The 27,971-nt window shown below is 41.9% G+C and overlaps 1 protein-coding gene across 1 annotated transcript in view; it reads left to right on the top strand.

Annotated features, from left to right (window-relative positions):
- DENND1A (DENN/MADD domain containing 1A) overlaps positions 1 to 27,971 on the top strand; it is a 311,879-nt gene that overhangs the window by 211,059 nt on the left and 72,849 nt on the right. Inside the window, exons 5-9 of the mRNA XM_006892585.1 lie at positions 19,333 to 19,437; positions 19,848 to 19,935; positions 20,785 to 20,825; positions 24,601 to 24,672; positions 25,866 to 25,922. Of these exons, the coding sequence (XP_006892647.1) occupies positions 19,333 to 19,437; positions 19,848 to 19,935; positions 20,785 to 20,825; positions 24,601 to 24,672; positions 25,866 to 25,922 (363 nt within the window). The remainder of the gene's footprint in view (positions 1 to 19,332; positions 19,438 to 19,847; positions 19,936 to 20,784; positions 20,826 to 24,600; positions 24,673 to 25,865; positions 25,923 to 27,971) is intronic.

Here is a 27,971-nt window from a genome sequence, read left to right on the forward strand (position 1 = left end):
AAATAAATGCATACATGCAGAGCATTTAGAAATGTGGCTGAAACACAGTAAGCACCTAGAGATTTGTTCCTCTTGTTAATACTCCACCACCACCCCACCACGTCTTCCCTCTCCAGGACCCTAAATAATTTAGAATCATCTAAGAGCTTTATAAAGTTTTGAACCATGACCCAGTAATCAGAACTCTTAAAAAAAAAAAAAGAAAGAAGAGAAAAAGATGAGTCTAGATGAGCCTCCTTCCTCTGCCAGATTTAAAAACCATTGATCAAGGTATTCAACTAATGTTAGCTTCTTACAGAAGAAAACAGGCTCAGGGCAGAAAGGAACACACCCAGCAGGAAGTAGCCCACCAACACTAGAACCATAACACCATTGAAGACTAGTAACAGACATGTTAGGCTGTGGGGCCACAAGATGCTTGCCAGCCAGTATGCCAAGCCTTAGGCCACGTCTGGGTTGTATGTGCCATTGTGACCGTTTTTCATAGTAACTGGGCCAGTAGGATTGCAATGGCTATTAGATGTGGAAAAGATTATCCCGTAACTAATGAAACCCTTATATAGCTTTCATCTTAAGACACTTACCAAGCTCCTTAACCAGAAATCCCCCAAATATTTAGAGTCTGCCAGCCATTAAATAACTCCCTGGAGGAGTCACAAAGTTGTCTTCCTACATGATCACTTCACTTACGTATGTAGCTTTAGGAATATTCATGCTACTCTGGCACTCTATCTAGGTGACTCTTATAATTAATATTTACTTAAAACAATCATTAGTCTCTGCTGGGTGACAGCAAACCCACGTTAGCAATATTTTTAGCCAGGCCTTCCCCACACCTGCGTTGGCAGGCATGTGTGCAGCAGCGGGAACCCCTGTAGTGCTTTATAAATAGGCCTTGCTGCACCTGTACACACTGCCCCACATGCCATCCATGCGTCAGGCCCAGCCCTGGGCCGATGCCTGTCCTGATGTGCGCCTCAGCAGCCCAGCCGCCAGTGTGGAGCATCTCTGCCTTGGCTCTGCAGACAGCAAATAAAGGACGCACATTCCTCCTAAGACAACATGGTTTCTGTGCCCTAGGCTAGACCCGCATGAAAAGTATACACCTATTCCCAAAAGAGTTGGGGAGTTTCTCCGGTAAGTGTTAGGAAGTTAATTGTGACAATCCTCCATTGGATACTAACTGCTTTACATTCATCTTTTCCATTAAACCTCACAAGAAGAGGGTGAGGTGGATTCATTATTACCTTCCTTGTACAAAAGAAAACAGAGGCTCAGAGAGGATGAGCACCTTCCCAAAATCACCCCATCTGTAAGTGGGGTTCAACCTAGGTCCCTTGACTTTCATGATGCTCTTTCTTTATCTCAGTCTTACTGACTCAGTTAAATGAACAAAGAGAAGAGAGCTGGAACTGACATTTGTTGTGTTCCTACTGTATCATTGGAGATAAAAGTAGTGATTGCCATCTTATAGGTGAAGAAACTGAGGTTCAAGTGTGTTCAGTTACTTGCCCAAGATCCCTGATAAAATGCATCATATCCAGAATTCAAATCTTAGGCTGATTCTATAAGGCCAGGGGTTTTCCTGTTGCACCAAGGACATTAATCAGAGACATTAGCCATTCATGTGAATAATAAAGTGTAATTTTGTAAAGAATCTAAGATTTTGTCATTTTCCTGCTACTGTGCTCCTGGGAGCTTTCTGCTTAAATTTTCTGAGACTCTTTAGAAGAAAGATATCATTCTGATAAAAGCTAGCATTTATAGTTTTATAATTTCCAGGACTTTTCTATAAGAATTTAATGTGGTATTTGTCGCAATTCTGTGAAAGTAAGTGCTACCAACTGCATTTTACAGAGAAGTGAGCTTACAAAGGTCAAGTGTATGCCCAGAGCACATACACATTAGCCTCGGAGCTCAGGAGTCAGCTCTGGATGTGTGTGTCCTCCAAGCTCTGCACAGCCTTGCTCAGGCCTCGATCTGGTAAATAGGGCCAGCAGGAGGAAGGATTTAGACACTTCAAATGGAGGCCGAGGTGAGGGAGAGCCTTGTGGCAATGGATCCTGGCCATCGTGGATCCCTTCATTCAAGACGGTGACATTTCCTCACCCACAGGAAAAGGCCGGAAGTTGTGATGGTTGGGGAACTACGAAAATAGCAGCTTTCACACTGATTCCTACACTAGAGGAACTGGTGGTTCCAGGGCAGATAAGAATGACTTTACAAGATGAAAATGATCGGTGAGGGCACGCAGGTCTGGAGGGGAGCGGAGTTGGCATTTTTTGGCCCTGCAAATAGCTGCCCATCTGCTCTCTGTCAGAATATGTTAGGAGTGCATCTGGATTGCTGCCCCTGAGTCTCAGCTCCAGGCTGGTCATGTGGTTGTCTCCACGACAACTCCAGGAGCGGTGTAAACTGCTGTGCTTTGAGCCAGATGCTGCTCTGCACATGTGGTCTAATTAGATGGTGTTCCCTGACTCCTGCCTCCCTCCTCTGCCCCTCCCAGCACACTCACGTTCCATTCTCTTCAACTACACCGCACCCGAGCCCCAGTCAGTCTGCCTTGGTTTCCAGCCTGTCTACCTCCTCCTCAGAAATGCTCCTGGTTTCTTATCTGCAGGAGAATAATTCATTCAGCGAGCATCCGAGTGCCTGCTCTGGCCCAGGCACTGTGCTAGGAGCAGCTAAGATCTCAGGAACCTACCTTTAGGAAAGAAACAGTAACCAGGCATGAGCAATAACCAAAATGACACCTATTGCCATTGAATCAATTCTGACTGCACCATTGGAGTTTGTGCGGAGGATGTTTGAGGGTTAGCTATAAGCTTTCTGGAAGCAGATTGAGCGGTAGAAATAAATGCGATAGCTGAGGGGAGCACAGGGTTATGGACACAGAAGAAAGATGTAACTGAGGCCCACGCAGAAAAAAGGCTCAGGAGAGCTTCCTTGGACAGCTGTGCCTAAGTTAAATCTTGAGGAGCAAAGGAACTTCCTTTGGCCTGAAAGAAAGCAGAGGAAAGGACTTCCTGGCTGGGAGCATGGTTCCATGCAAAGGCAATTCCATTGACCAATGCGGAAAGCAGTAAAGGACTCCGTGTGATGAAATGAGGGGCTGTGATTGACGACGTAGGCAGGGCTCACACCTTAGAGGACTTCTCTCCAGCCCCATGCTCTTCTCCATGATGGATACAGCAGGATTGTAGGAAGGGGAGTAACATGTTGACTATTAAGAGTAGCCCAGTCAGTAAATGGGTAAATGATTATTATTCTTTAAGTTTCCATATGAATGGTATCCTCCCACCCTACGAGGTTTCATTCAGGACTGGAGGAAGTTGCTTAGGAGAGAGCCATTAACGTGTGTGGTGGTTGTGTTTTGCATCTTTGGCAATTGTGCGTTCAGAGGGTGTGGCATCCCAGAGATAGAGGAGAGAATCCACATCGGCAGCCCCTAACCTGGCAAGTGTAGCTCTGGCTTCTCCACACCTGTTCCTCTGCCCTGACGCTTCTCTTGCTTTTCCATAAAGCAAGCAGCTGCTCTGGACCCTTGACTTTTTTATCACCTCCTCTGTACAGCCTTCCTTGGATCCTCTCCCCACCTGAGAGTGTTACTCCTCCCAGCGAGAGTTGTAGCCATTGGTTAAATGAAGAGTACAAAAGGTTTCACACTGAGTATCAAGCTAGCTCCCAAAAGACACCTGAAAAGACAAGAATGTTAGTTTCCATTGAAGACCAGGAATGGTGTGTTTGTCTGCTACTCAGTACTCACTCAATCACTGCCATTGAGTGGGTTCTGGCTCATGGTGAGCTGCCTCCAGGTTTCTGAGGCTGTGAACCTTAATAGGAGAGCATTGTCCGTCTTCTTCCTGCAGAGCCACTGATGGATTCGAACCACCAGAGAAGGACAGCCTTCTGGCTAAAAGCACAATACCCTACAGCCTACACCATTAGAGCCCTTTAGTATTTGGTACTTTGATGAATACTATTATTCATAAATCTTACAATATGAGGTAGTAATGTTCCTAATTTACAGATGAGGAAACTGAGGTTTAGAGAGGCTCACTTGCCTCCCTGTTAGGAAGCTGTGGGCTATACTGAGCTTTCTTTAAGTACCCAAACAGTACCTTGTCTGTTTATACACTCCTAGGACTGGAAATACAGTGCGTGGAAAAGCACTTTTTTTATAGCTCAGATTTCTTAGAAACCCAGAGGAAAAATGTGTTTGGGCAACTGAGTGTGCTCCAGGGCCAAGGGAATTCACTGTGGGAAGAGCCCAGGCTTTGAGGTCAGACCAAAGGTAACATCAGATATCTCGATAGCTCTGTGGTCTTGAGTCACTTCCCCTTCCTAGGCTTCAGTAGGCTAGTCTGTGAAATTCAGTTAAAGAATCGTTAAGAATAGGGTTACTATGAGGATCTGGCCTTCAACCACAAATAGGGCCCTTAAGCCTACATCCCAGCACCGGGCGGGCTCCAGCCCATGGCCTGTGCTCTTCGGAAGACAGTGGCAACTTTTCTTCTTGCTCGATGTCACAGTTTTCCTTCCGCTGAACATGACCTATCAAGACAAGGCCACTGGAGAATCATTTGGCCACAAGAATCATTTGAACTGTGCTTTGCACTAGAACTACTTATTGAGGTGGAACAGTGATATTTTTTCACTCCCCTTCCCAATGTAATCAAACCCTGAACTAAGTACTCTGCAAGAATCACTCTGTTGATACATACAGCCCTGTAAAGTCAGAATTATCTTCCTCCTTTTGCAAATGAAAAACGGTTTCAAAGAACTGACGGGCTTCCCTTTGTCGCAGACCTCGTAAGTGGGAGGTGGCTCAAGTTCTTTCTCTTGTCCCCACCTTTTTGTGGAGGACTTCACATTATGGCATGTTTCTCTGGTCTCAGAAGACCTTATAAAGACAGGCCTTGTCTATGTCTCAGAGAGCACACTCAAGTGCCAGAAAACACCTCAAAGATTCTTCTGGCTCAACACCTTCCCATCTTGTCAGTTAAAAAGCTGAGGTTTAGCACGTCTTCCTTCTCCTTGCCTTCGTTAGAGGGTTGAGATCTTTCATCCCTACAGATTCATCTGTGTTTCTCAAGTCTGTCTCTGTGTCCTTTTGCCTGTTGGGCTGTCAGTCTCCTCTTCTCGCTGCTGCAGCCAATATTAGTTTTCTTGTTTATGACTTTTCAGGTTTCTTTGTATTTTTTCCCAGGGATCCAGCACGACTTCAGAATTCTATGCTCTCCAACATCCTCTCTCTGCTGTTCTTTTCTCTTGGGAATCTGAAACTCTTGTCCCAAATTCATTTGGCACCTTTTTCTTGGGACTTTGGAATGTAATAAACATTGTGTTAAAAACCAGAATCTATTTCTCTTTAGTGACAAATTCTGCCATGGGCTAATGACGTTGAGGTTGAGAGTTCAGCATGTCCCCTCATTTGATGTCCGTACCGTACCTGGGAGATTACTGTCCCTGTGGTGGCCCTGGGACAGTCGTCTCTCCCCCAGTGAGAACTTTAAGTAGCTACTGCTGCATGGGCCTACTGAGAATAATGTCACTGGGGCCTTACAGCTTATGGATAAATATTATTTTGTCCATTTCATATATGAGAAAACAGGTTCCAAGAGGTGAACTGGTTTCTGCAAGAATGCAGTGCAGCCAGAACTCGGACTTGTTTTTCCAAAGTTCTTCCTTTCATCACGGAGCCACAGTCCATCTCTTGGAAACATTACTAGAGCAACCCCACCTGGCAGCTGATATGTCAAATACTCTCTTTTTGTTACTTCTCTCAATCAAAGAGAAATAATATTGTGTTACAATGACCTTCCTTGGCCAAACCTACTTGGCCTCAGACAGGCTCTGCTATTGACCTTAGACAAATGACTTCATCTGTTTGAGCCTCAACTTCTTTATCTGTAAAATGGAGAGAATAATAATAATAATAAATAATAATACTTGATGGAGTTGTCTTAAAGGCCAAGTGACATAATGCATGTAAAACAAACCCAGCTTAGGGTCAGTGCCCAGGAAACAGGAGTTGGTTTAATCACTGCACCTGCTTTTCTTTTAGAGACAGCTCTCATATCTGCATTTCTTATGGGAAGAAAATTTTAAGCTAGTATGCATGAAGACCAACTTCATTGTGCCTCCTCAGCTTCCACAGGCCTCCCATCTCATCTGCCATTCTTGCGCTAATCAGAATTTCCTGACTTCTCCCTGTTTGTCTCGGTTAATGCAGAAGGAAGGGGCCTCCAGCACAGAGGGGCCAAGGCGTGGGCCGATGCGCCTGTGATTTGAATGTCTTTACTGTAATCTAGCAAGTGTATGTGGGGCCTCTGTCAATACCCAATCAGCTGGCCAGGCTCGGCATATACTATCAGCCGGCTGTCACTGCTCCCTCCACATCACAGAGCTGCACTCGTTGGACACCCACATTTCCCCAAACTTAAATCTTCCTAACAGTGAGCCAGCCTGCAATGAGACATTGATTCTTTGTTTATACCTTGTTATAGTGACAAGGGCCCAGGCTGGAAGCCTGTTTCTGGTGCACAAGTGGTTCGTGAGCTGTCTTGGTCCTGCCACCTAGCCCTGCCTAAGTCACTGTCTGTGAACAGGCTTTGCAGCAGCCCACCTCCCCAAGCTCACTCTGGTTGTCCTGGGACTGCTGGTCACCCAGGCCCTTCCATACTGTGAGTTTTAGGATAAAGAAAGAACATATTCAGACATGAGAGTCATCAAGACCCTTGAACGCTTTGACCTTGGACAAAATGCCTACCCTGTCTGGGTTTCCTTATCTGTAAACTGGAGAAGAGTTGTCTGTCTCCAATATTTGCTGAGGGCTCAGCTCGGAACATTAGTAGCCTAGTGGTGTAAAGCTTCACTGCAATCCCAGAAGCATGTGTTTGAATCCCAGCCACTTCACATGAGAAAGGTGAGCAATTTCCTCCTATGTAACAACTGCCTCTGAAAACCCGCTGGAGGGTCAGCTGTGGGTTAGTTCTGACTTAATGGCATACAACACCTAGGGATGACTAGGGAAAGCAGGCAGACTGGCTGAACCAGGACAAGTGCTAGCTGGTGTTGGCTTCCTTCCGCCTGAAAGCAGGCCTTCTCTGGCTCGCCTAAAGTCGTTATCATCTGATCCTGCTGTCCCGACTCTCTTCCTCCTTCCAGGAAATAAGCATTTGGCATTCTCTTGACTGGACACCATGCTAAGCCTTTTCTATGTTGGCGGGGGATTCACCCTGCTTCCTTGGCAGCTGACACAGCTCACCTAGTGAGGAGAAGCCCTCCTGACCAGCACAGACCAATCCTACCAGCTCTGGGTGTGGTACAGAGGCCCAGAGCAGGAGTGCCTTCTTCTGATCCCTTTGTGCTCAGTGGAGATGGAGGTGTCACCTTCATACTCTACGTGCCATGTGATTTCTGTGTGGTAGATGAAGCCAATACTGGGCACCCGGGGGAGGGAACAGCAAGGCTCTTGGCTATAGTGCACTTGGACCAATGACTTAGGTGTTTTATTAATGACTAGGAATTAGGTAAACAAAATGCAACCAGAATATGACTGCTGGTGATAAATGAGGCCAGATTCCCCAGCTTGATTCTGTTTCTTTAGCCTTAAAATTCTTTTATCCTAAAATATAACTTTTTTCTGTAATCTTAAACTTATTTCTAAAAATACAGCACAGCATACATCAGTTCAACAGTTTCTACATGTACAAGTCAACATTAATTATAATCTTCAAGTTGTATGACCATTTCCACTATCCTTTTCCAAATTATTCCATTGCCATTAAAATAAACTCACTTCCCTCTAAGCTTCTCATCAAAATGTTCAGTTGATGTTGTCAATTTGATTCCATATACATAATTCTTTTAAAGAGCTCAATGCTCAAGGCAGACTAAATCTTAAATTTGCAAGAAACTCATACTAACTGATCTGATCTACGTTAGTGACCTCACTTGTTCCAGTGGTTCTCAGCCTTGGCTACTTCGGTGTCAGCTCAGGAGTTTTAGAAACTGCTATGGCCAAATCAGGTTTAATAAAGAGTACTTAGTGATTCAACTGCATAATCAAGGTTGAGAACTACTAAACTGCACTATGCCCTTCATCTCTAGTTAATCCTTCCATGAGGTACAAAGTATTCGTCCCATGTTTCAGGTAATGAGAAAGAGGGAACGGACAGCCATTTGTCTTAATTTGTCCAAAGAATAGCACACAGGGAAGCAAGGGAGAAATTGAAGCCAACCATGTGTCCCATCCCACTGATCCATCTACCTCTTTCTGGAATGACTCAGCAGATGCTTACTGTACCCAAACTCTGAGCAGAGTCCCCAAGAGACTGCAGAGAATAGATAAGAACCTTCCATCCAGAAGCTTGCAGTACAGTGATACAGAGACACCAAGGAGAAACAGAGCCACTTTCTCACATGTCGCATGAAGGAGGAAGCCAAAGAAGTGATCAGGGGAGTGAGAGTCTGGAAAATGATTGGAGTGTGTGGACAGTCTAGAATCTGTGGAGGAGGAAGTGAGTGTGGAAAGGAACAAGGAAAGTCAACTGGGGGAATGTCATGAACTTGCCCGAAGTGATTCTGTCCTTCTAGACAGAGTAGCCACCTGAGATACCCAGCCAAGTTGCCTGTCAAGTACTTGACCAGTGAAGTTAGAAGGAAATGACATCAAAGCATAGGCAACCAACCAGTAAGTAGACACATTAGACTTCTTTAAGTTAAAAACTTTAGGTAAGCATTTCCCCATAGAGAATCTGTTAGTTGAGACTCTGTTTACTGTTTGTTTGCTTTTTGAAAAATAAATGCTTTTGTGAACCAAAGAACACTATCAAGAGACTCTAAAGAGAACCCACAGAATGGGAGAAAATAATTATAAAGCCTTTCTCTGACACGGACTTAATATCCAGAAAATTAAGAACTCTATAAAGAACTTCTAAAATTTGAAAACAAATAACCCAATAAAAATTATGTAAATAAACTAATATTTTTTTTAAAAAAAAGTTAACTTGGGGAAGAGGAAGAGAGGGAGAGAGAGTAAAACATGCAACAATGAATGAATGAAAATCTAACTTTGCTGTAAACTTTTGTTAAAATCATTATTCAAATAAGTTATTTAAATTTTTAAAATAAGAACCAAAGACTTGAGCAGACATTTCTCCAGAGGAGATAAATGAATGGCCAACAAGCATATAAAAAGATGCTGAAAGTCATTAGTCTGTTGTTGTTAGCTCCAACACAACAACTCAAGGCACAACAGAATGAGACTCTGCCCAGTCCTCTGCCTTTCTCTGTGGTCATTAAGCCCATTGTTTCGGTCTCTGTGTCAATCCATCTCATTGAGATTCTTCCTTTTTGCTTCCCCTCTGTTTTGCCACACTTGATGTGCTTCTCCATCTATGAGTCTCTCCTGATAACGTGTCCAAAGTACGTGAGACAGAGACTCTCCATCCTCACTTCTGAGGAACATTCTGACTGTACTTCTTCCAAGATAAATGTGTCCTTTTTTTTCTATCAGTCCACGATATATGCAATAGTCTTCATCAACACCATAATTCAAAGGCTTCTTTGGTCTTCATTATTCACTGACTAGCTTTCACATACAGAAAAGGTGACTGAAAATACCATGGCTTAGGTCAGGCACACCTTCAGCCTCAAAGTGACATCTTTGATTTTGATCTCTTTAAAGAAGTCTTTTGCAACAGATTTGCCCAAAGCAATAGGTTACTTGCTGCTTCCAGTGGTATTGACTGTGGATCCAAGTAAAATTAAACCATTGACAACTTCAGTCTTTTTCCATTTATTGTGATGTTGCTTATTGGTCCATTTGTGATGATTCTTGTTTTCTTTATGTTGTTGTTGTATACTTAGAGTTGGAAACCGACTCATAGCTGACCCCCCAGTGGGTTGTGAGAGGTAGTTAACCACATGGGAAGAGATTAGCCGTCCTTCTCCTGTGGGTCTACATTGAAGGTATAATCATACTGAAGGTTGTAATCTTTGATCTCCATCAATAAATGCTTCATTTCATCTTTGCTTTCAGCAAGAAAATTTGTATTATCCTTATCTCAAGTTGTTAATAAATCTTCCTCCAATCCAGATAATCTAGATTTTCAAGTAATTTGCCCAACAGATTAAATAAATATGATGAAAGTCTACAACCTTAATACACCTCTTTCCTGATTTTTAAACCACAAATATCCTTGTGTTCAACTTCAGTCTCTTGAGCATAATAATATAAAAATTCCTGCTCTTTATAATGTTATGCATAATTTGTTACAGTTGATGCTGTTAAATACCTTTGCACGATCAATAAAACACAGAGAACTGAGATCTTCTTGTTTTCAGCCAAGGTCCATCTGATGTCAGCAATGATAATCTTCATTCCACAACTTCTTCTGACTCTGGAAAGAATTTCTAGCGGTTCCCAGTAAAAATACTATTGCGCATTTTAAAGTTATCATCAGTAAAATTTTACTTCCATGCAGTATTAATGATATTCCTTATTCATGTCTCCAATTTGTTGGATCATCTTTCTTTAGAATGGACATAAATATGGATCTCTTCCGGTCAGTTTACCAGTAGCTAGCTAGCTTCCAAATTTCTTGACATTGATGAGTGAGCACTTCCTGCTCTAATAAGAAGAGAAAAGGGAAATAAGAAATGCTGATGAGAACATGGATAAATTAGAGCCCTAATACATTACTGATGGGAATGTTAAAATGGTAAACAGTTCTAAAGCAGTTGGCAGCTCCACAAAAAGTTAAACATAGCATTACCATACAACCCAGCAATTCCACTCCGAGATATATACTCAGAAGAGTTAGAGGCAGAATTACAAACAGAAACTTAGACACCAATGTGCATTGCAGAATTATTCATAACAGCCAAAATGTGGAAGCAACACGGTGTCTGTCAACGGAGGAAGAGATAAACAAAATGTGATATGTATACACAATGGAATATTATTTAACCTTAATGAGAAAAGAAGTTCTGACGCATGCAATAACATGGATCAACTTTGAAAATAAGTGAAACCACAGAGGACAAACACTGTATTAGTGCACTTATATCAGATATCTAGAACAGGCAAATTTTAAAGACAGACAGTAGATTAGAGGGTCCCAGTGGCCAGGAAGAGGACAATGGGAATTTGTAATTCATGGGGCTTTGTTTCTGTTTTGTGACTGACTTACAGTGAGCTGGTGGGAGACATATGGTGATTGCCTTTGTGCTCAGGCAGCTACAGTTCTTCCCCACGTGCTGACACCAGCGTTCTGGAATGCATAGCTGGTGATGGCTGTACAGCATGGTGAAGGTCATTAATGCCACTAAACTGTGCCGTTAAAATGGCAACTTTCACTTATATCTATTTTAACACAAAAAAAAGAAAAAATTAAAGAAGCATGAGATGTAGGCCAGCCTCACAAGCACATGACTAGTGTGGTTCCCCAGAGCTCCGTGCTCAGACTGGCCTGCCCTGGGTTTAATGTGCTCCTGTCGCCATCTTGATTTTTTCAAAATAATTTTATCTTTGATTTTGTGTTCTGTAAGTGATATCCAGTGGGGCGATGGAACATGCACACAAGAAGAGAGCATACACATGGTCCCTGCTGCCACAACTGAATGTAACTTTACATACCCCCTGAGCACATATTTCTGGAGGACTGTTATGGGGGGAGGTTAGTGAGACTCAAACTGAGAACAAGGTGAACATGCTAATAATGGTGTCAGCTAAGCAAGTGGAGGCTGTCCGTTGCATACTTTCCATTAGAACCAGACCTTGTTTCAAATGCAGAAAGTAAGTGGGGCTGTTCTAAGAAATACAGATTACAAAGGAACCCCATCATATCCTTTCTTGCTTGTTGTACTTCCCTGTGTGAGCAGTTCTACTCTGTAACATGTGTGGTTGCCAGTAGTTGGAATTGCCTCAAAAACATTGGGTTTGCTTTTATTAGCCAGCCTCTTATTCTGGAAATGATGGTACACAAGGAAAGGAAAAGATAGAGCAAACATAATTTCTCTATCAGTAAGCCAAAAGTTGGGAGAATGAGTAGAATGTACTTGTGTCACAAAGAGAAACAAAGATAGTTCAATTTATTGTGCAGCATATTCACTGTCAGAGAACAAAATGTGTGTGCAGGTGCATACTACAAAATAAATCCCTCATGCTAGTTGAGTGCACTAATTCTTGCAGTTTAATAGAACAAACAAATTTGACATTCATGCCAATAATTTTAAATTTTTTTTTCCCCTTGTTGTTAGGTGCCATAGAGTTGGAACAAACTCACAGCTAACCCTCCAGCAGGTTTTCAGAGGCTGTAAATCGCACAGGAGGAGACTGCCAGTCTTTCTCCCATGAAACAGCTGGTGGATTCAAATTGAGTGCCTTTAGGTTGGAAGTGCAACTTCTTACCAGTAGGGTGCCAGAGTCCTTATTTTTTCCTTAGAATAAATTAAATAACAAATAAAAAGCTCAACATGACCAATCTAGAAAGAGATCAAAGAAGAAAGTAGAAAACTTTATAGTTTAATATAGCACTTTAATACCTTAATGATACTCTCTCTTCCTACTTTTTAAAAAATTGGTTTTCTTTTAGTCATTCATATAGGTTTTGTTATATAATATTATACTTAATCTCATTTGTCACAACATCTCATCAAATTCTCACTGTACTCATCCATCCACTAATCTGGCTAAGGTAGCTTTTTTTCTTTCCTCTCTTCAACCCCCTCTCTCCTTTTGGGTTATTGTTGAGAAGATACACCAGCTCAGCAACTATTGTCTGTGGCTCTGGCTGCATTCTTCATGTTTTGCAACCATTCATACCCTCATTTTTTCAAATTATTCCTTCCTATTAGCATAAATTCACTGTTCCCTAAGTTTCCTGTCTGATCTTTGCAGTTGCTGTGTCAATTTGATTCCATATGGATAGTTCTTAAAAGAGCTCAGTGCTCAAGGCAAGCCTTAATTACTAGTTAAAGCTTAACTATTGTTTTTAGAAGACCTGAGGGGATACTTTTGATTTAGGGTTTAAAATTATCTCAGATGGTAGATTCAGGGGAGTTTAACCAGCCTTCACTACTCACTGCCAGTGGAGTGAGTTTCAACTCATAAGGACCATCCATCAAGTTTCCAACACTATAAATCTTTATAGAAGATACCCATCTTTCTCCCTTACAGCAGCTAATGGATTCAAATTGCTGACCTTCTCATTAGCAGGCATTACTCATTAACCCCCAAGAGCTCTTTTTCCAGCCTTTATTGTTCTCAAAAAGTATAGATTCCTTAGGAATTTGAACTTATGTTCTGAATTTTCTCCCTTTTGATCATGAATCTTTCATCAAAACATTCTGTAATGGTAGCCAGGCAAGATCCAGTTCTTCTGGTCTCATGGCAAAGAGGACCATGTTTATGAAGGCAATTAGCCATATATCAAATTTCTTCCCTTGTTCTTAACTATCTTTCCTTTTTTTTTGCTCAAGACAAATAAGAGACCAGTTGTGGTATCTTGGATGGCTGTTTGAAAGTTTTTAAGACCTCTGAGGACTTCTCTCAAAGTAGGAGATAGAAGCATTATACACAATAATAAGTCATTTAACTGAGATGCTCCATGAAACTAGAACCCTAAACTTCCATACCAAGACACCAAAACCCAGTAGGTGTTTAGCTGTACTTAAGCAGCCTCAGCGGCTGCTCTTTTATTATTATCTATCACACAAGTTTTGCCTCTTCTGCTTTTTTTCTGATATACAACTTATTGACAGCAATTACAATAACTTTTTTTTTTTACTTTTTAAACAAGCTGTTCCCATATATTCATTTTGCAAAAGGTCTAGCAAATTATGCAGCCAGCCCTGGGAAGATCCAAGGAAACCCTGAAGGAAAATGGTTGTTGAAATGTGCTGTGGACCATGGACTATGAAGAGTACTTCACGGATACTTCCATTTTATTGTGAGATTAGGTGGCATGTAATTGTCACGTTTGGGGCATAGATAAGTAATTATCACAGTTAAAGCACTAAAGATCACAGAGGGAGCACTTAGTGATAAAAAGTTGTGAGCACAAAGGCTTATGGTTCAAATCCACCAGCTGCTCTGAGGGAGACAGATAAGCACTCTTCTGTGTTTATTCTCTGAAAACCCACTGGAGGGTCCAACTCAATGGTGCACAACAACAAGAAGAACATGTAGATAGCTAGGATGTGCCAGGGTCAAAGGTTAGGTCTAGGTCTTTCTGTTTCCTTTCCATCAAGTGACACTATTTTAAATGGGTTCAGATTTCCTAAAATAACAAAAACATGTTTTCAAATTTTAAAACGTTGCCTTTACAAAATAGAAAGATAAATCGGCCCTCTTTTGGGCAGTTTTATTTGTTCCATGAACTAGACTTGATTCTCTTGGAAATTAGGACTGTATTTTTCATTTTTATTGTTTTCATTTCACTTTTACATTCTTTTCATTTCACTTTTAAAGTGTAAACAAAAGAGTAACCATTTGTCCAGTTCCCACAGATATCCGTGTTCTACCATTCTTTTAGCATCTTTACTTTCATCTACTCCCCATCCCTCATCCAGGTTTCATTACCACTTTTAGAACTTGTATTTTATTTGTCTTTCTATTCCCTCAAAACAGAGTCAGGCACATAGTTGGTGCTTTTAAAAAAAATGGATAAATCTTCCAAAACTACTGTTCTTTAAGTTTTAAGCAGCACATTTTGTAAATAATGTTTCTTTTTCTCTTAAAATTGTAATGTAAGTGTACAAATAAAATTTTAGTAAAGACCAAATATGAAGCAGAAAATAAGAGTTTAATCTTTTATGTGTGGGTCGACAGCACAAGGAAAGTTGCTGGAAGAATCTGAGGGGAGTTTTATTTTTATGCCAGTACCCACAGTGCTGTGAATAAAGCCATTTATTTCTGGAAGTATCAAAAACCTTTGGAATCATCAGCTTCACCTGTTAACAGAAATGCAACTCATTAGTGATGGAGCTTTCAATTGATTCCATATGTAAAAAAAAAAAAAATCCAAGAGGAAAACATCTTTTTATAACAGAGTCCTTGATAGGGTTAAGCAGCTGTGTTTTACTGTCCTTCGGGTCATAGATGGAAAACTCCACTAATGTGATCTAAGCTTGAATGCTCACGGCCCAGCTTTCTTGAATTAATGTCTCTATCAGCCAGTAGTCCCAGAACCTAGAGTATCACCTAAGAAGACAAAAGGTTTAATCAGCTTAATAGAAGAACTAAATCAGCACTTCTTGCAAAAGAGGGAATTAACAAGATACTTTGTCTTCATTGTGGAGAAGAATGGTAGCAGCCATGTCAACTGTACAAAGAAGGATGGATAAACTGGTGTGGATGGTTTTATATCCTCATGTGAGGTCTGTGGTCCAAAGATCCTGCCTAAGGGCTTGCTTACACCCAGAGCTGCCTATCTCTGAAGGATTCAACAGGAGATCACAGTCAGAGGTTGTGAGATGTTCTGACCCTAAAGAGAGCTCTCTTGTTCTCCAGCAGATATCTGAGAACAGAGCTCTGACCTCAAAGAAGCCTAGTGAGTCTATGATAGACCATGTGTCGGATGGCAGGAGGTAGACTTCAGACTCCATCAGTTTTAAACCCTCCTTCTGCCATTTATTATATATACCCTTGGGCCATTTATATCACTTTAGTTACTCTGTGAGAATTAACTCAATTCCTATTGCATTCAAGTTGGCAAACTGGTAAAAAGAAGTATGACATGGCAAACACAAGGCTTGTCCCAGAGCTCCAGAAGGGATTAGGCAAACTATTACTGTAATTTTGGTAGAGAATGGGTAGCTCTTGTTGCCATTTGGACCTGTACACACAACTCTGGGTAAAAATGTGACTGCCTCTCCATAGGATTAGGACACACCGGTGTCCTGAACAGGTCCCTAAACAGGTGGGGATTTCCTTGTCTAACTCCTGTTGACCTTTACAGATAAATCTGAAATTAACTGACTTCTCAAAAAGTTTTCTGGTTCAATCCCTCACTCACCTCTCAGGAGGACTAGCTTTTCCTCTTCTGAGTCCTGGGGAGCATTTCCCCATCCCCACCCCATGCCTGTAGCATACGCCATACGGTAGTAGTAGTTATTTCTATCCCTAAGAGACACTTCTCCTGATGTTGTTCTTCAAACTCTTTTCAGAAAAAGCCCCATTGTCACAGTTCTCCCAGCTCTTTCCTATCTGTGTCCATGCCCTTTAACTTTTGCCCATTTTTATGGTACAGACATCTGATCCAGGGGAATGTCACCTCCACTAAGTAACAACAGTCCCAAAATGTTAGTGTCTCCACTAAGATGTGATTCTTTCTGCCCTTCCACCACTAAATCGTGCCTCAGGCTACCCTCACATTCAAATCTGGTTGCAAGTTCACTTCAATTTATTGGTCCCTCAGCAGAATTCTCCTTCCTGGTACTGTTGGGCCAAAGAATACTAACAACTCCAATGTGCCTTTCCTCTGAGCAGCTCTCACCTCGCTGGACACAAATGTCATTTACCTGGCTTCATCCTCAGAGACTCCGTTTACAGTCAGTCCAAGCAATATCTCAGCTACACCAAGACCACAGGACCCTCCTGGCAGAAACAAGGCTTGAATTCATTCCGTGATCCTTCACCAACATCCCTGAACTTTCTTACTGGGTGCCGGACTCTACACCATCCTAGGGAGGGTGGAGATGGGTCTGGCAGGACCCCTGCCTGGAGAGTGCCTGGTCACTGGGGACAGCAGTCACAGACCACCCCAACCCCCGGGGGGCACACAAGGCACTTTGTGAGTGCCCCACAGAGGCCTGCATTTGAAAGGAAGACAGTACAGGCAGAAGGAGTAGAACTTGCAAAAGCAAAGAAGAAAGTGGGGAAGGAGGTGGCATGTGATCAGGGAATGCGTTTTAGAGCATAAGGTGTGTGGGGGAGAGAGGGAAAGTGACAAAAAAGGGACTCTGGAAAAGGAAAGGTGGGGCCCTCTTGGGAAGGGTTTGTGTGCCTGGAACCAGGCCTTTTTCTCTTTTCTTTCCTTTCCCACAGAGAAACCCTTGCGTATGCCACACATCCTGCTGAGTGTCCACTGTCGAGCAGAGCAGGCGCGGTTCCCCCTCACCTGTAGCTTACAGTCTAGTGAAAGAAGCAGTCAGCCACTAGTTACACAAATATGGATGCTAGGAAAGGTTTTTGAGTAGAGGTCATGATCTGATTTGCATTTGAGAAATCTTCCTGGCCAGGAGAATTAGGTTAGACTGGAAGGAAGGAAACAGGGGAGGAACTGAAAGCTAAATGTGGTCCATGCCAGCAGTTTCAGGCCTGAGCTAAAGCAGTGTGACAGTGAGCAGAGATGAATGTAGGAGCCATTTCACAGGGGAAATGAGAAGGTCTGGGAAAGACCTTTAGACCTACTGTGAGTAGCTGTGGATAATGATTAAAGAAACTACTTATTATCCAGTTAAGTCCAGCTGATGGCAACCTCATGTGTGTTAGCGTATAAAGCTAACCCACTGGACTGACAAGGGCTAGTTTTTCAAAAGAAGAAAGTAGATCACCAATCCTGTCTCCTGAAGTCTGTGAGTGGACTTGAACCGTCAACTTATTGATTAGTAGCTGAGGGTATTAACTGTTTACACTATCCTGGGACTAAAAGAGAAAAATAGAACAATGTGTAGGGTGCCATCTAGGTGAGGTAATAATTTGGAGTTTGGATCATTTTGAGGGCCAGTGGGCCCTCCAGGTAGAGATTGGGAATTGGAAATTTGGACACTCTGGAAAAAGAGCTGAACTGATGATATTTCTCAAGAGTCCAGTTATACAAAGGACATTGTGAACATGGATGAAATCACCTGGGGAGGGGATTTATTACCTAAGGTCCCAAAGAGTGAACAAGAAGAGAAACAAATGAGCTGGGTTTTACAAGCTGATAGGTGTCTCAATAAGGAAATAAATCTATACCAGAGCAATAACTATCTTAAAAAGCTTTGTCTGCTTTTCCAAGATGCTAACATGCTCATAGATAATGTAACATTTGCAACAGAACGTTTCCCTTCTTCCTTCAGCAGCCAGGAAGCTCAGAGCCTAATTTTATAGCTTAATCTTAGCATCCATATTTGACCTGTATATCCAGATACTTTCCCCACATAAATTTTACAAATGTTCATGTTTTCCAGGCCTGATTTTTCTTTGTTGTATCATATGCTCGTGTAAGCTTCCTCAAATCCTTTGTAAAATTATGTGAGGTGATGCAGGTGTATAAAAATGAGCCTTCTCCCAATCAGATCATCCAGATTGGTTGGGCTTTCCTTGCACCCATATAATAAACCTACCTAGTTGCTGAGCTAATGTTGGCTAGATGTAAACAAGAGAAACTCTTGGAATTTGCAGCAACTCACCAATAATGTTCCACACTTATGTAACTCATTAAAGCAAGATGAAAGTGAAGCTTCAAAACATCCCGGTGTTTGCCACCAAGTCTGTGAAATGGGGTGGGGGAGTACCTTTAATTCAAAGTATAAAAGTCTGATCTTTCAGAATTGCGAGTACACCACTGAAATTAAAGACTTGTTTGTATAGATGAACACTCCAGGTACCTTCAAAGAAAGTTTGAGGTGTTGAGTGTACACAGATGAACTTGGTTTTTTAAAGCTTAGGATATTTTTTTTAACTCAGAAAATGTAGTTTGGAAAAAGCAAACTTCCTTATCAAACATTGAGCACAAAATTGACTAGATGGCAAATCTTATTTTTTTTCTTATCATCCTTGCTTTTTAAAATAAGTGTTTTTAATTATAATTTACTGTTTGCTAAGATGACCATATAAGTAGTTCTCAGACTGCATCCTATAGCTGGTGCGTGAGAGATTGGGAAAGTGCCCCGATGGGGGAGAGACAGAAGGCAGTGAGCAGGGGAACCCTCGTGCCAGCTCCTGCAGCCAGCTCCAGCAGAGCAGCTCAGCAGTACATAAGGTCTGATCTGGACAAAGGGCTCCATTCCTAAAAGTAAGAGAGGAAAGTCTGCAAATCACTGCCCCAGTGGTCATGCCACACTAACTTGCATGTGACTGAGGTTCTGTAGGTTCTGCGTGTAGGAGTTGGAATCCTGCTTTCACATCCTAGTTCTGCCTTCCTGCTGATGACTTCTCTTTGAAAATGATTCCTCATGCGTAGACTAGAATGGTGTTGGGGATAATAGCTTCCTTAACCAGTAAATGAGGAACTGAATGTAGAAGCAGTACCTAAGGGATCAGGCAGGCACTTTAAGAACTGGTCATCCTCATGCCTTGCTTCTGACGCTCTCCTCCCTGTCCCCCTCTCCCAGGAGGAGCCAATCACCTTCTCTGAGGAAGCCTTCGTGTCCCACTACCGCTCAGGAGCCATGAGGCAGTTCCTGCAGAATGCCACGCAGCTGCAGCTCTTCAAACAGGTGCCTAGCCTTCCCTACTGTCAGCCTGGCAGGGCCTGAATCTGCAGCCCAGCCAGGGGCCAGTGATGTCTCTACTCCACATCCCAAGGCTGCAGGCATGGATGGGACTGAGGCCCCAGCCTGAAAGGCTCAGGGTCTGGGAAGAGGGCCTCAATCAGGAGGAGGCTGATCAACAACCACAGACCCACAGCAAATAATGTCATGTGGTTGTACAAGTATAAAAATACACAACCATTTTTTTTTACATATGTCAAAAATTACTTTTGAAGACACAATTTTAAAGAAACTCTCTCTTAGAAAATGTGGTAGTTTTCTAGTCATATACTAAGATGCCCATATGAATATACTTCCCCTCCCCACCCCATCTTATTACAAACCACTGTGCCTTGTTTCTCTCTCTCTCTCAATAGTTTATTGATGGTCGTTTAGACCTTCTCAATTCTGGAGAAGGTTTCAGTGATGTTTTCGAAGAGGAGATCAACATGGGCGAGTATGCTGGTGAGAAACATTTCCTTTTCTTTCCCTGGGCTGGGCTATTATGGATGAGGATGTGTTTAGCAAGGTGGAAGCTTGCTAAAAAATTCCTTCATCAGAGAGACACTAATTTCAGCTTAGACCATGATATGTTTGCAGAATCTCTGACAAGTTTCATATTGACTCATATGAGATCATCTGTCTTATGGTCATTAGCTTTCCTTGAGTTGATAAACTAGTTAAACAGAGTGTCTAGCATGATGCCATGGAGAACAAAGGAGATAATGATTTCAGAAACCTGGGTTCAGACAAGCACTCTGCCTGCCTATTAGCTCTAAGATCTTGGTCAAGTCATTTCACCTCTCTTAGCTGAAGTTTTCCTGTGTCTTAGCAAGAGCAACATCTCCTTCCTCAAAGTGTTCCTGTTGAGAGCAGATTAGAGTCTACAAGCAAAGTTTAATGCAGACACTGAGGACTGTCCATGACACAGGCCAATGCTCAGCAAATGAGGAAGCTTTAACACGTGGAAACCACTGCAAAAAGCCTAGGCTCTCCATAAATCTTTAGAACTGAAGGGATGATTCTTTCCTTTTCCAGGGAAGGCACCTGAAGCACCTAGCCTTTACCTGTTAGGCAACATGAAGGATTTTGTAGGTTTGTACTGAGGTTGATGGTATAATCCAATCACTTAGTTGAGAAAGATAGTCAGGGGTGGTGACTCACAGCTGCTCCTTCAAGGGGTGAGCACAGGAGCCTCCATGTGGCTCACCAGGTCTGAACTTTCTGAAACTTACATGCTGAAAGAAATCTGAGAAACTCCTGAAGGAAAATTGCTTCTTTGAATAACAGCCTCTCTGAATTCTCTCTCCCCAGGGAGTGATAAACTGTACCACCAGTGGCTCTCCACAGTCCGGGTAAGTGTGTGGCCATCCAGAGTCATCTGGGCCTCTTTGTTAACCTCCTGGTGGCCCTCAGCATCCTCTACCACCCACAAGGCTGTTGTTAGGGAGCCCTCCAGTTCCTCAGCTAAGATCCTTTTGTTTTTAAAGCCAGGCTGTTCTTACACTGAGACCAGAGGATAAGCCATTCCTTGGTGGGGACTTAGAGAGTGAAGAGAAGCTTCCTCATCTTCTTCAGGAAGTCAGCTTTCTGCATGGGATGTGGTCCTAAAGCATTCCTAGGGCTTCCTTCTAAAACCAGGGCAATTTCAGTGATCATGGAGAAGTCAAAAAGCTATTCACTTGCTTCTCGGCAGTGTTTTTCACAACAGAGGCTCCTGGGAACAGAGGACACATCACTAAGATTTTTCTTTGAATTCATCCCTTCACTATTGTAAATAATTTTATATTGTGTCCAGAGCCAGGTGCTCAGGGCTTCAGAAGCCACTGAAGTATTCAGAACCTTGCCTTTCTTTTCTGTCACTTTATCAGTGAGTGTGTACCAAAGGCCTACTGTGTGCCAGGCACCATGCTGTGTGCTGAGGATACAGTGGGAAGCAGGACCCTTGCCTTGCCCTGGAAAAACTCCTCATTTTGTTAGGGAGCCTGGGAGGTAAACAGGCAACACCAACATAATGTGATAAGTGTTCTCTCCTGTTTGTGGGTCAAGTGCTCTGCTGCCAAGGTGGGTTCCTTGGAAGTGGCTGCACTTGGCTGAGAGTAAGCACTTCTTTGATGAAAGCCTTCTTTTATTCTTGTATGGCCAAACACGCCACTTGGCAAATCATAGACAAGCAATAAGGACTTGTTGATTGATTGATTGATAAAGGGAGTTTTAATACTCCAAAGACCATTTAAATAGGCCACTGAGTAATTTTGGAAAGCAATACGGAATAAATGAGTAGGTGAAAATTTCATACTATCTTACAGCATAGAGTATTTTCTAGGTCCAATTTTAATGTTTTTAATTAAAGTACAAAATTCCTAATGTGGACAGTTTCCTAAAGTTGTGCTAAAATTTAAGCCGAATAATTACATTACTGTATCTTTATTCTCTTATATACGTACTGGTTCCAGCCTTTTACCATTCTAATCTATTTTCCATGTATCAGGAATTGTGTTTCCAAACCACCACAAATCTGCTTTTGTGGTGCATTTGATTTCAAACCCTCCAGGGCCCTTCACTGAACTTACTCCATCTGACCTCCTCAGCCCCATGTGCCATTGCTCCCACGTGACATTGTGCTTGGATCTTTTGGCACCACTTGTTCCCAGAACATTCCATAGGTTTTCACCTTCTTTTTTTTACGTTTTTCCTGTGCCTAATCTTATCTTTTGTGGACAAATATTTTGTTCTCTGAAGCTTTATCTGGTTTTCAAAAATTGAGTTACTTCTAGGTCTGTATCTTAGCTGTAACAGCACCAGATGTCACTCCAGCGTGCCTCCGCCTCTCCACCACTGGACTGGCCGTCTTTAAAGGGAGAGACTAGGTCTTGATAGGTTCAGTACCTTCAGAACTTCACACAAGCATCTACATAGTGAGCCTTCAAAAATGAAACTGAAAAGTAGATTCACAAATATATATTCACATATAGCCTATGTAGTTCATATCCATTTGTTACTTCTTTTATATAGCTAAGAACCTTCTCTTGTGTTTTCCTAAAGAAAGTGAGCTTAGAAATTAGTATGTTGGATATACTTATAATAAAGCCACAGTTAACATTCATGACTATTCATTCTTTTCTTTTGTCACAGTCTAGATATTAAAGAAGGTAGCATACCAGAGTGATTTAAAACAAAACAACACACAATAGCCAAAAGATAGAAACAACCCAAATGCCCAGAAACAGCTGAACAGATAAACAAAATATGGTGCATACATACAGTGGAATACTACTTAGCCAATAGGCAAAATGATACACACTACAGTATGGCTAGAGCTTGAAGACATTATGCTGAGTAAAGTAAGCCAATAACAAAAGGACAAATATCATATGGCCCCACTTATATAAAAAGGCAAGAAAAGGCAAATATATAGAGACCAGCGTTAATTACTGGTTACCAGGCATGGGAGCAAGGAGGTCAGGGAGCGATGGAGAAGAGTTAACAATGATGAACAGTCACTTTGATTACAAGTAGAGTTGTGCAGACAATCTTATTATAATTGTCAGTTTGTTACACACCTGTAAAAAGCTGAATTGGCAAAAGTTGTATGGCAGATATATTTACATTTTTAAAATACCAAAAACACAAAGAGAGTGGCTCTGAGTCTGCTTGTGTACAACCAGACACTCTATGGGATATGGTTGCTTTGTTTGAAGATTTAGGGTCATGGTTTTATGAGGCATCCTTAGTAACATATCTGATAGTTCTGTTCTACCTTCTAGTTCATTGCATGGTGACTAGAGTCTTATAAACTCGTAGGTTACCATCCAAGATACTGTTGGTCTCTGTTCACCAGGAACACAACAAAGGAGGAAGTTAGGAAGAGGAAGAGCTATGCAGTGTGGGGCTAATTGCCTCCATAAACAACCCTTCTCTTGCCAGGAGAGCGCAAGAACTGGGTGGTGCCCAGCTACCATTAATGAACATTTTAATAAAAGATTCAGTAAAAGAATCCTGATCAAAAAAGGGGAAAGTGCAGAACATAATTTCAAATTCTCAGAGTGTTGATGAAACCCTGAAACTTGGCCCAAGATAATCTTTAAATCTCAAACAAAAAATATCCCCTGAAATCATAAAACCAAACAATAGCTTAGTTTCATGAGTGTTCTCAAAAGATCTGCCTTGGATATTATTCTCTTAAGAATTGTCTTGTCTACATGGGATCAAATTAAAAGCAGCAACTCGAAAGATTAGATCAGCCTCCTGGGTGAGAGGAATAACTCAGAAAAAGAAGGTAAGGATAATTGTACAATGTGAACAGTGTACTCAGTGTCACTAAATCATACATTAGAAACCATTAAATTGTATTTATTTTTCTGTAGATATTCTCAACAACAGCAAAATAAAATTTAAAGGGAAAATCAATAAGAAAACCCAGATTAAAGAAAGAAAGGTGCAGATCTGAGGTCAGCATATTTCCAGAGGAGCTAGACAGTCCTGGCTAATCACACCTTTTATGTTCTACCCTGGCTTGGTGTTGGTTATATGAGTCCATTGTATTAAATGTACCTTACTGTCCTGGGTAACTAAAATTTCTTCAGAAGCTATAGATTACTATAGGGTAACCCTTGCCCCAAAAAGCCTATCATATGCTCTCCTACCAGCCAGGGCACAGATACCAAGTAAAACATGGAATCTGGAGTCTCCCCTCAGTTATCACAAGAAATGGTTATCATCCTCATTCACAACCCATCCCACCCCACCCTCTCATGTTGTTGTTGTTGTTAAATGCCCTCAAGTATGACTCATAACCACCCGGTGAGGAACAGATCTGAACTCTTTCCTATTCTATGCCACCCATATTGTCAACAATTTGACTTCATTGTTGCAGTCACTATGTCGGTCCCTCTAATTGAAGGTCTTCCTCTCCACCTTTCCAAGCATGATGTCCCTTTCTAAGGAATAGCCTCTCCACCCTCATACTTACCCCATAATAATTACCACACCAAAGCCAGAATTGCCTAGGACCTAATTAAACTACATGTTCTTAAAATACTGTTTCACTTGATTCAAGAGAAAATATCTTTGTTGGTGTTGGCTCCCTGTCTCTTTTGTCCAAATTGCTAATTGACCTTTTTATTATAGAAAGGAAGCGGAGCTATTCTGAATACGGTAAAAACGAAAGCAAACCCAGCTATGAAGACAGTCTATAAGTTTGTAAGTACTGATATTAGTATTATGTTCCAAACAAAATGTCCCTTGATGACATAATACACCTGATCCCGTACTGCAGAGATGACTGGAGGAGTGGAGGGCGAGGGCGTTGTGCTTTCCTAAACCCTTCAGAAATGCTCTGAAAGTTATTTTATTTCAGGGATTGTTGCTAATAGTCACTGTGATAAAGAAATGGGAGGCTACGGTGTTTAGCTTTTAAAATGTAGGCTGGGTGCCTGAAGTTCCCACTGCTCCATGCCTACATCCCTATGGCACGGTCATTCAAGTGGTCCAGCCCCAACATGTGTCCACATTATTATGTCCAGTAAAGCAACTCCTTTGCAGATTCCTGAAAGAGTTTTCTTGGTGGGACACACTCTGTAATTTTCCTCCCAAATTCATCATCTCTCTCATCACCACCCTCTAGGAAATGTGTTGTTTCTGAGACTCGTGCCCACAGCAGAATCAAAGTAAGGGAAGCGCCTCAGCTCCTGATTCTCTACCTTTTACAAGTCATAAACAAGTCTCAAGGATTTTCTCTGGCAGTTTCTCTTGCCTGCCAATTTGACCCTGAGACATTCAAGTAGCATGGTTTGGTTTTATTTTCATTTTTCAAATGTTGTTCATTCTCTCTATGCTTAAGTTTCATTTCTTTGAGTGGGGTGGATGTCTGCCAACTGAACCACATGGGTCCAAAATGTTTAAAAAAAAAAAAAAGCAAGGTGTCTCCTCAGAGGAGATTGAGGAAATGGCACCATAATATCCCTGAGATGTACCCCTTCAGACCATTCGTCCTGGATAGAAAATTGGTCCTGAGGCCCTGCCCCTGACCTAATGGAATGGCATGGAGAGTCTTGTGGCCAGAAAGGGCTGCAGCTCTGCTGTTACTAGTAGCTGTCACTCGGCTGCCAAGATAAATAATTATACAGCAGTAAAAGGGCTTTGGGGGCGGGGGGCTCGGTGCTATAAAAAGACAGAAAATAAAATCTCTACAGCTCCTTTAAGGGTGGGGTTTTTTCCCCCAACCCTTTAACGTTATATTTGTTTTCATAGCCATTATGTTTTCAACTTGATGATCCCATTTTTCCTTCCTTTTTCTAGTAATCAGAGAAGGTGATTCATGGCGGACTGAAATCAAGCCTAGTCCCTGCTGGAAACAGAAAGGGAATCTTAACTTAAATTAATTTTTCATGCAGGCAAAAGATCATGCAAAAATGGGAATAAAAGAAGTGAAAAACCGCTTGAAGCAAAAGGTACTTGAAGTTCTTATTCAAAATGTATAAGCACCGTGTATGAAATGCATGGCCACAAAAAAAAAAAAAAAAGAAAAAAACAGTATGATGCGATCAATAGAGGGCTGTTTGATACAGTGTTGTTAGCACACTTCAAAATGCATTACCAGCTGTCCGGGAGTTTTCACACTGTTATAAATATTCACAGACAAAAAACTGTCTTCAAATAACATTAAGACTCTGGTTTAAACCCACAAAGGCAGGGAAGTTCAGAGTTACCGCTGTTACTTGCTGGCTCCACTGGGCCGGGGGCTCGCAGAGGTCTGTAGAAATTGTCTTAGCCTCCCTGGCCAGGCGGCAGAGCTCCTAAATCCGACCCCTGCCCTGTGGCTGGCTGAAGCGCAAACCAGGAGGTATCCCTTGGGAAATGATTCCGGGAGTTCCCTCATGAACACGACCGACACGTAGATGTGGAGCACAGAAGGGTGGGCTGGAGAACAGCGCTCCAGCTCCCCTCCTGGTTGTGGAGTAAATGAGAGGAGCCCAGCAGTTGCTTTTTGAGACTCAGTAAGAGGAGGAGGAGACTCTGATTGTCTTCTTGGACCATCATAAAGTATTTCCAGAGTTTTCTGAAATCATACTGGCCAAGATGCTCCTGACCTGATTCTGTGTGCTTATGCAATGGGATGTGAACATAACGTTTTATAAGTATTTTAGACAGACATTTTAAAATACCATGAATATTGTCATCATGATTATTAACATCACCCCTCATAAAGCGTTTGTTGTACATGGCTCATGCACCAAGCATTCACATTTGATCCTTAGAATAATACAACAGAACTGTTTCTCCCAAGTCATGAATAAATCTGCGCAGGGTCATACCAGGAGACTGTGGCAGAGCCAGGATTCAATCCCAACCATGGACTCCCAGGTTCTCTGCTGTTTCTCTACAGTTTTAATGCTGCCTTCGTAAAACAATGGTTTTCATTTTTCCAAAAGATGTTTGGGGTCATTTAATTCATTATCCCTATACCCCAAAGTGCACTACTCTAATAAGGATCTTTGTTTGTCTCAGCAATTTAAAAAAAGAGGGCGAGAGAAAGGGGGGGGGGGAATGAAGCCCATTTTAATGTTATGAAGTCAGAGAGACCTTCTAATTAACTTGAAATGGTCGAAGGGATTGATTCCTTTCTTTTAATTGGAAAATAATTTGCTCTGACTAAGCACTTAAATTTTGTGTTTCAGCTGAGAGCGAGTTTTTAACAGCTGAGAGTCAAGTCTGGAAATAAAAACCCCTGTAATGTCAGTCCAGGTAGGCCTGAGCTGTCATCTGTTACACCCTGCCAGAGATGGTAGCTTGACATCTTCCGGTGGATGTCACTTAAGTCCCTAAATGGACCTTCTTCTCTTCTTTCCCAGTCTCTTGGAGCTGAATTTGATTGCTGATATAAAATAGACAAATGGAGAGAGATTTTCTTACCAAATTTTCCCTCATTCTACCCTCACCTCAGGCTGGTATTAGAATCTTACCTGAAGCAGGCAAAGAAAAGGGTGTTTCGTGGAGCAGGACAGATGTACCCTCATTGGTCAGACTTGAAGTCTGCAGACCATTAAAGCAAGAATCATCTTCTTACTGCCATATATAAATGTATATATTTGACCTTAAGAAAATCCCCTTTTTATAGGCAGCATCTTTGCAAATAATCATTTATACTCAGCGCTTTTAACATCATTGTTCAAAGGTTCATTTAAACAGTCTAGATCATTTTCCTTCCGCATCATCTCCCCTTCCTTTGCTTGATAGGATCTAAGGCACATTCTCCACTTCCCCTCCCCTTTTCCTCTTCCCCCTGCCAGTCTTTTTCAAGAATAGCTTCAGGAGATAATGTTCTATAAAGAGTGTCAGTACATTTCAGGTGACACAAATGGTGAAGGCATTTTATAGAAATGTGGCTTGTCACCATTGGACTGTTGACAGATCTATTAGTGCACCCTTTTCAATTTTCACTTTTCCCCCCTTCAGTCTTAGCGATTTCTACAGACTTGATATTTGCAGTTGTTCTTAGA

Source organism: Elephantulus edwardii, unplaced genomic scaffold (genome assembly GCF_000299155.1).
Source record: "Elephantulus edwardii isolate Elephantulus edwardi_28Jun2011 unplaced genomic scaffold, EleEdw1.0 scaffold00116, whole genome shotgun sequence".
Classification (NCBI taxonomy): Eukaryota; Metazoa; Chordata; class Mammalia; order Macroscelidea; family Macroscelididae; genus Elephantulus; species Elephantulus edwardii.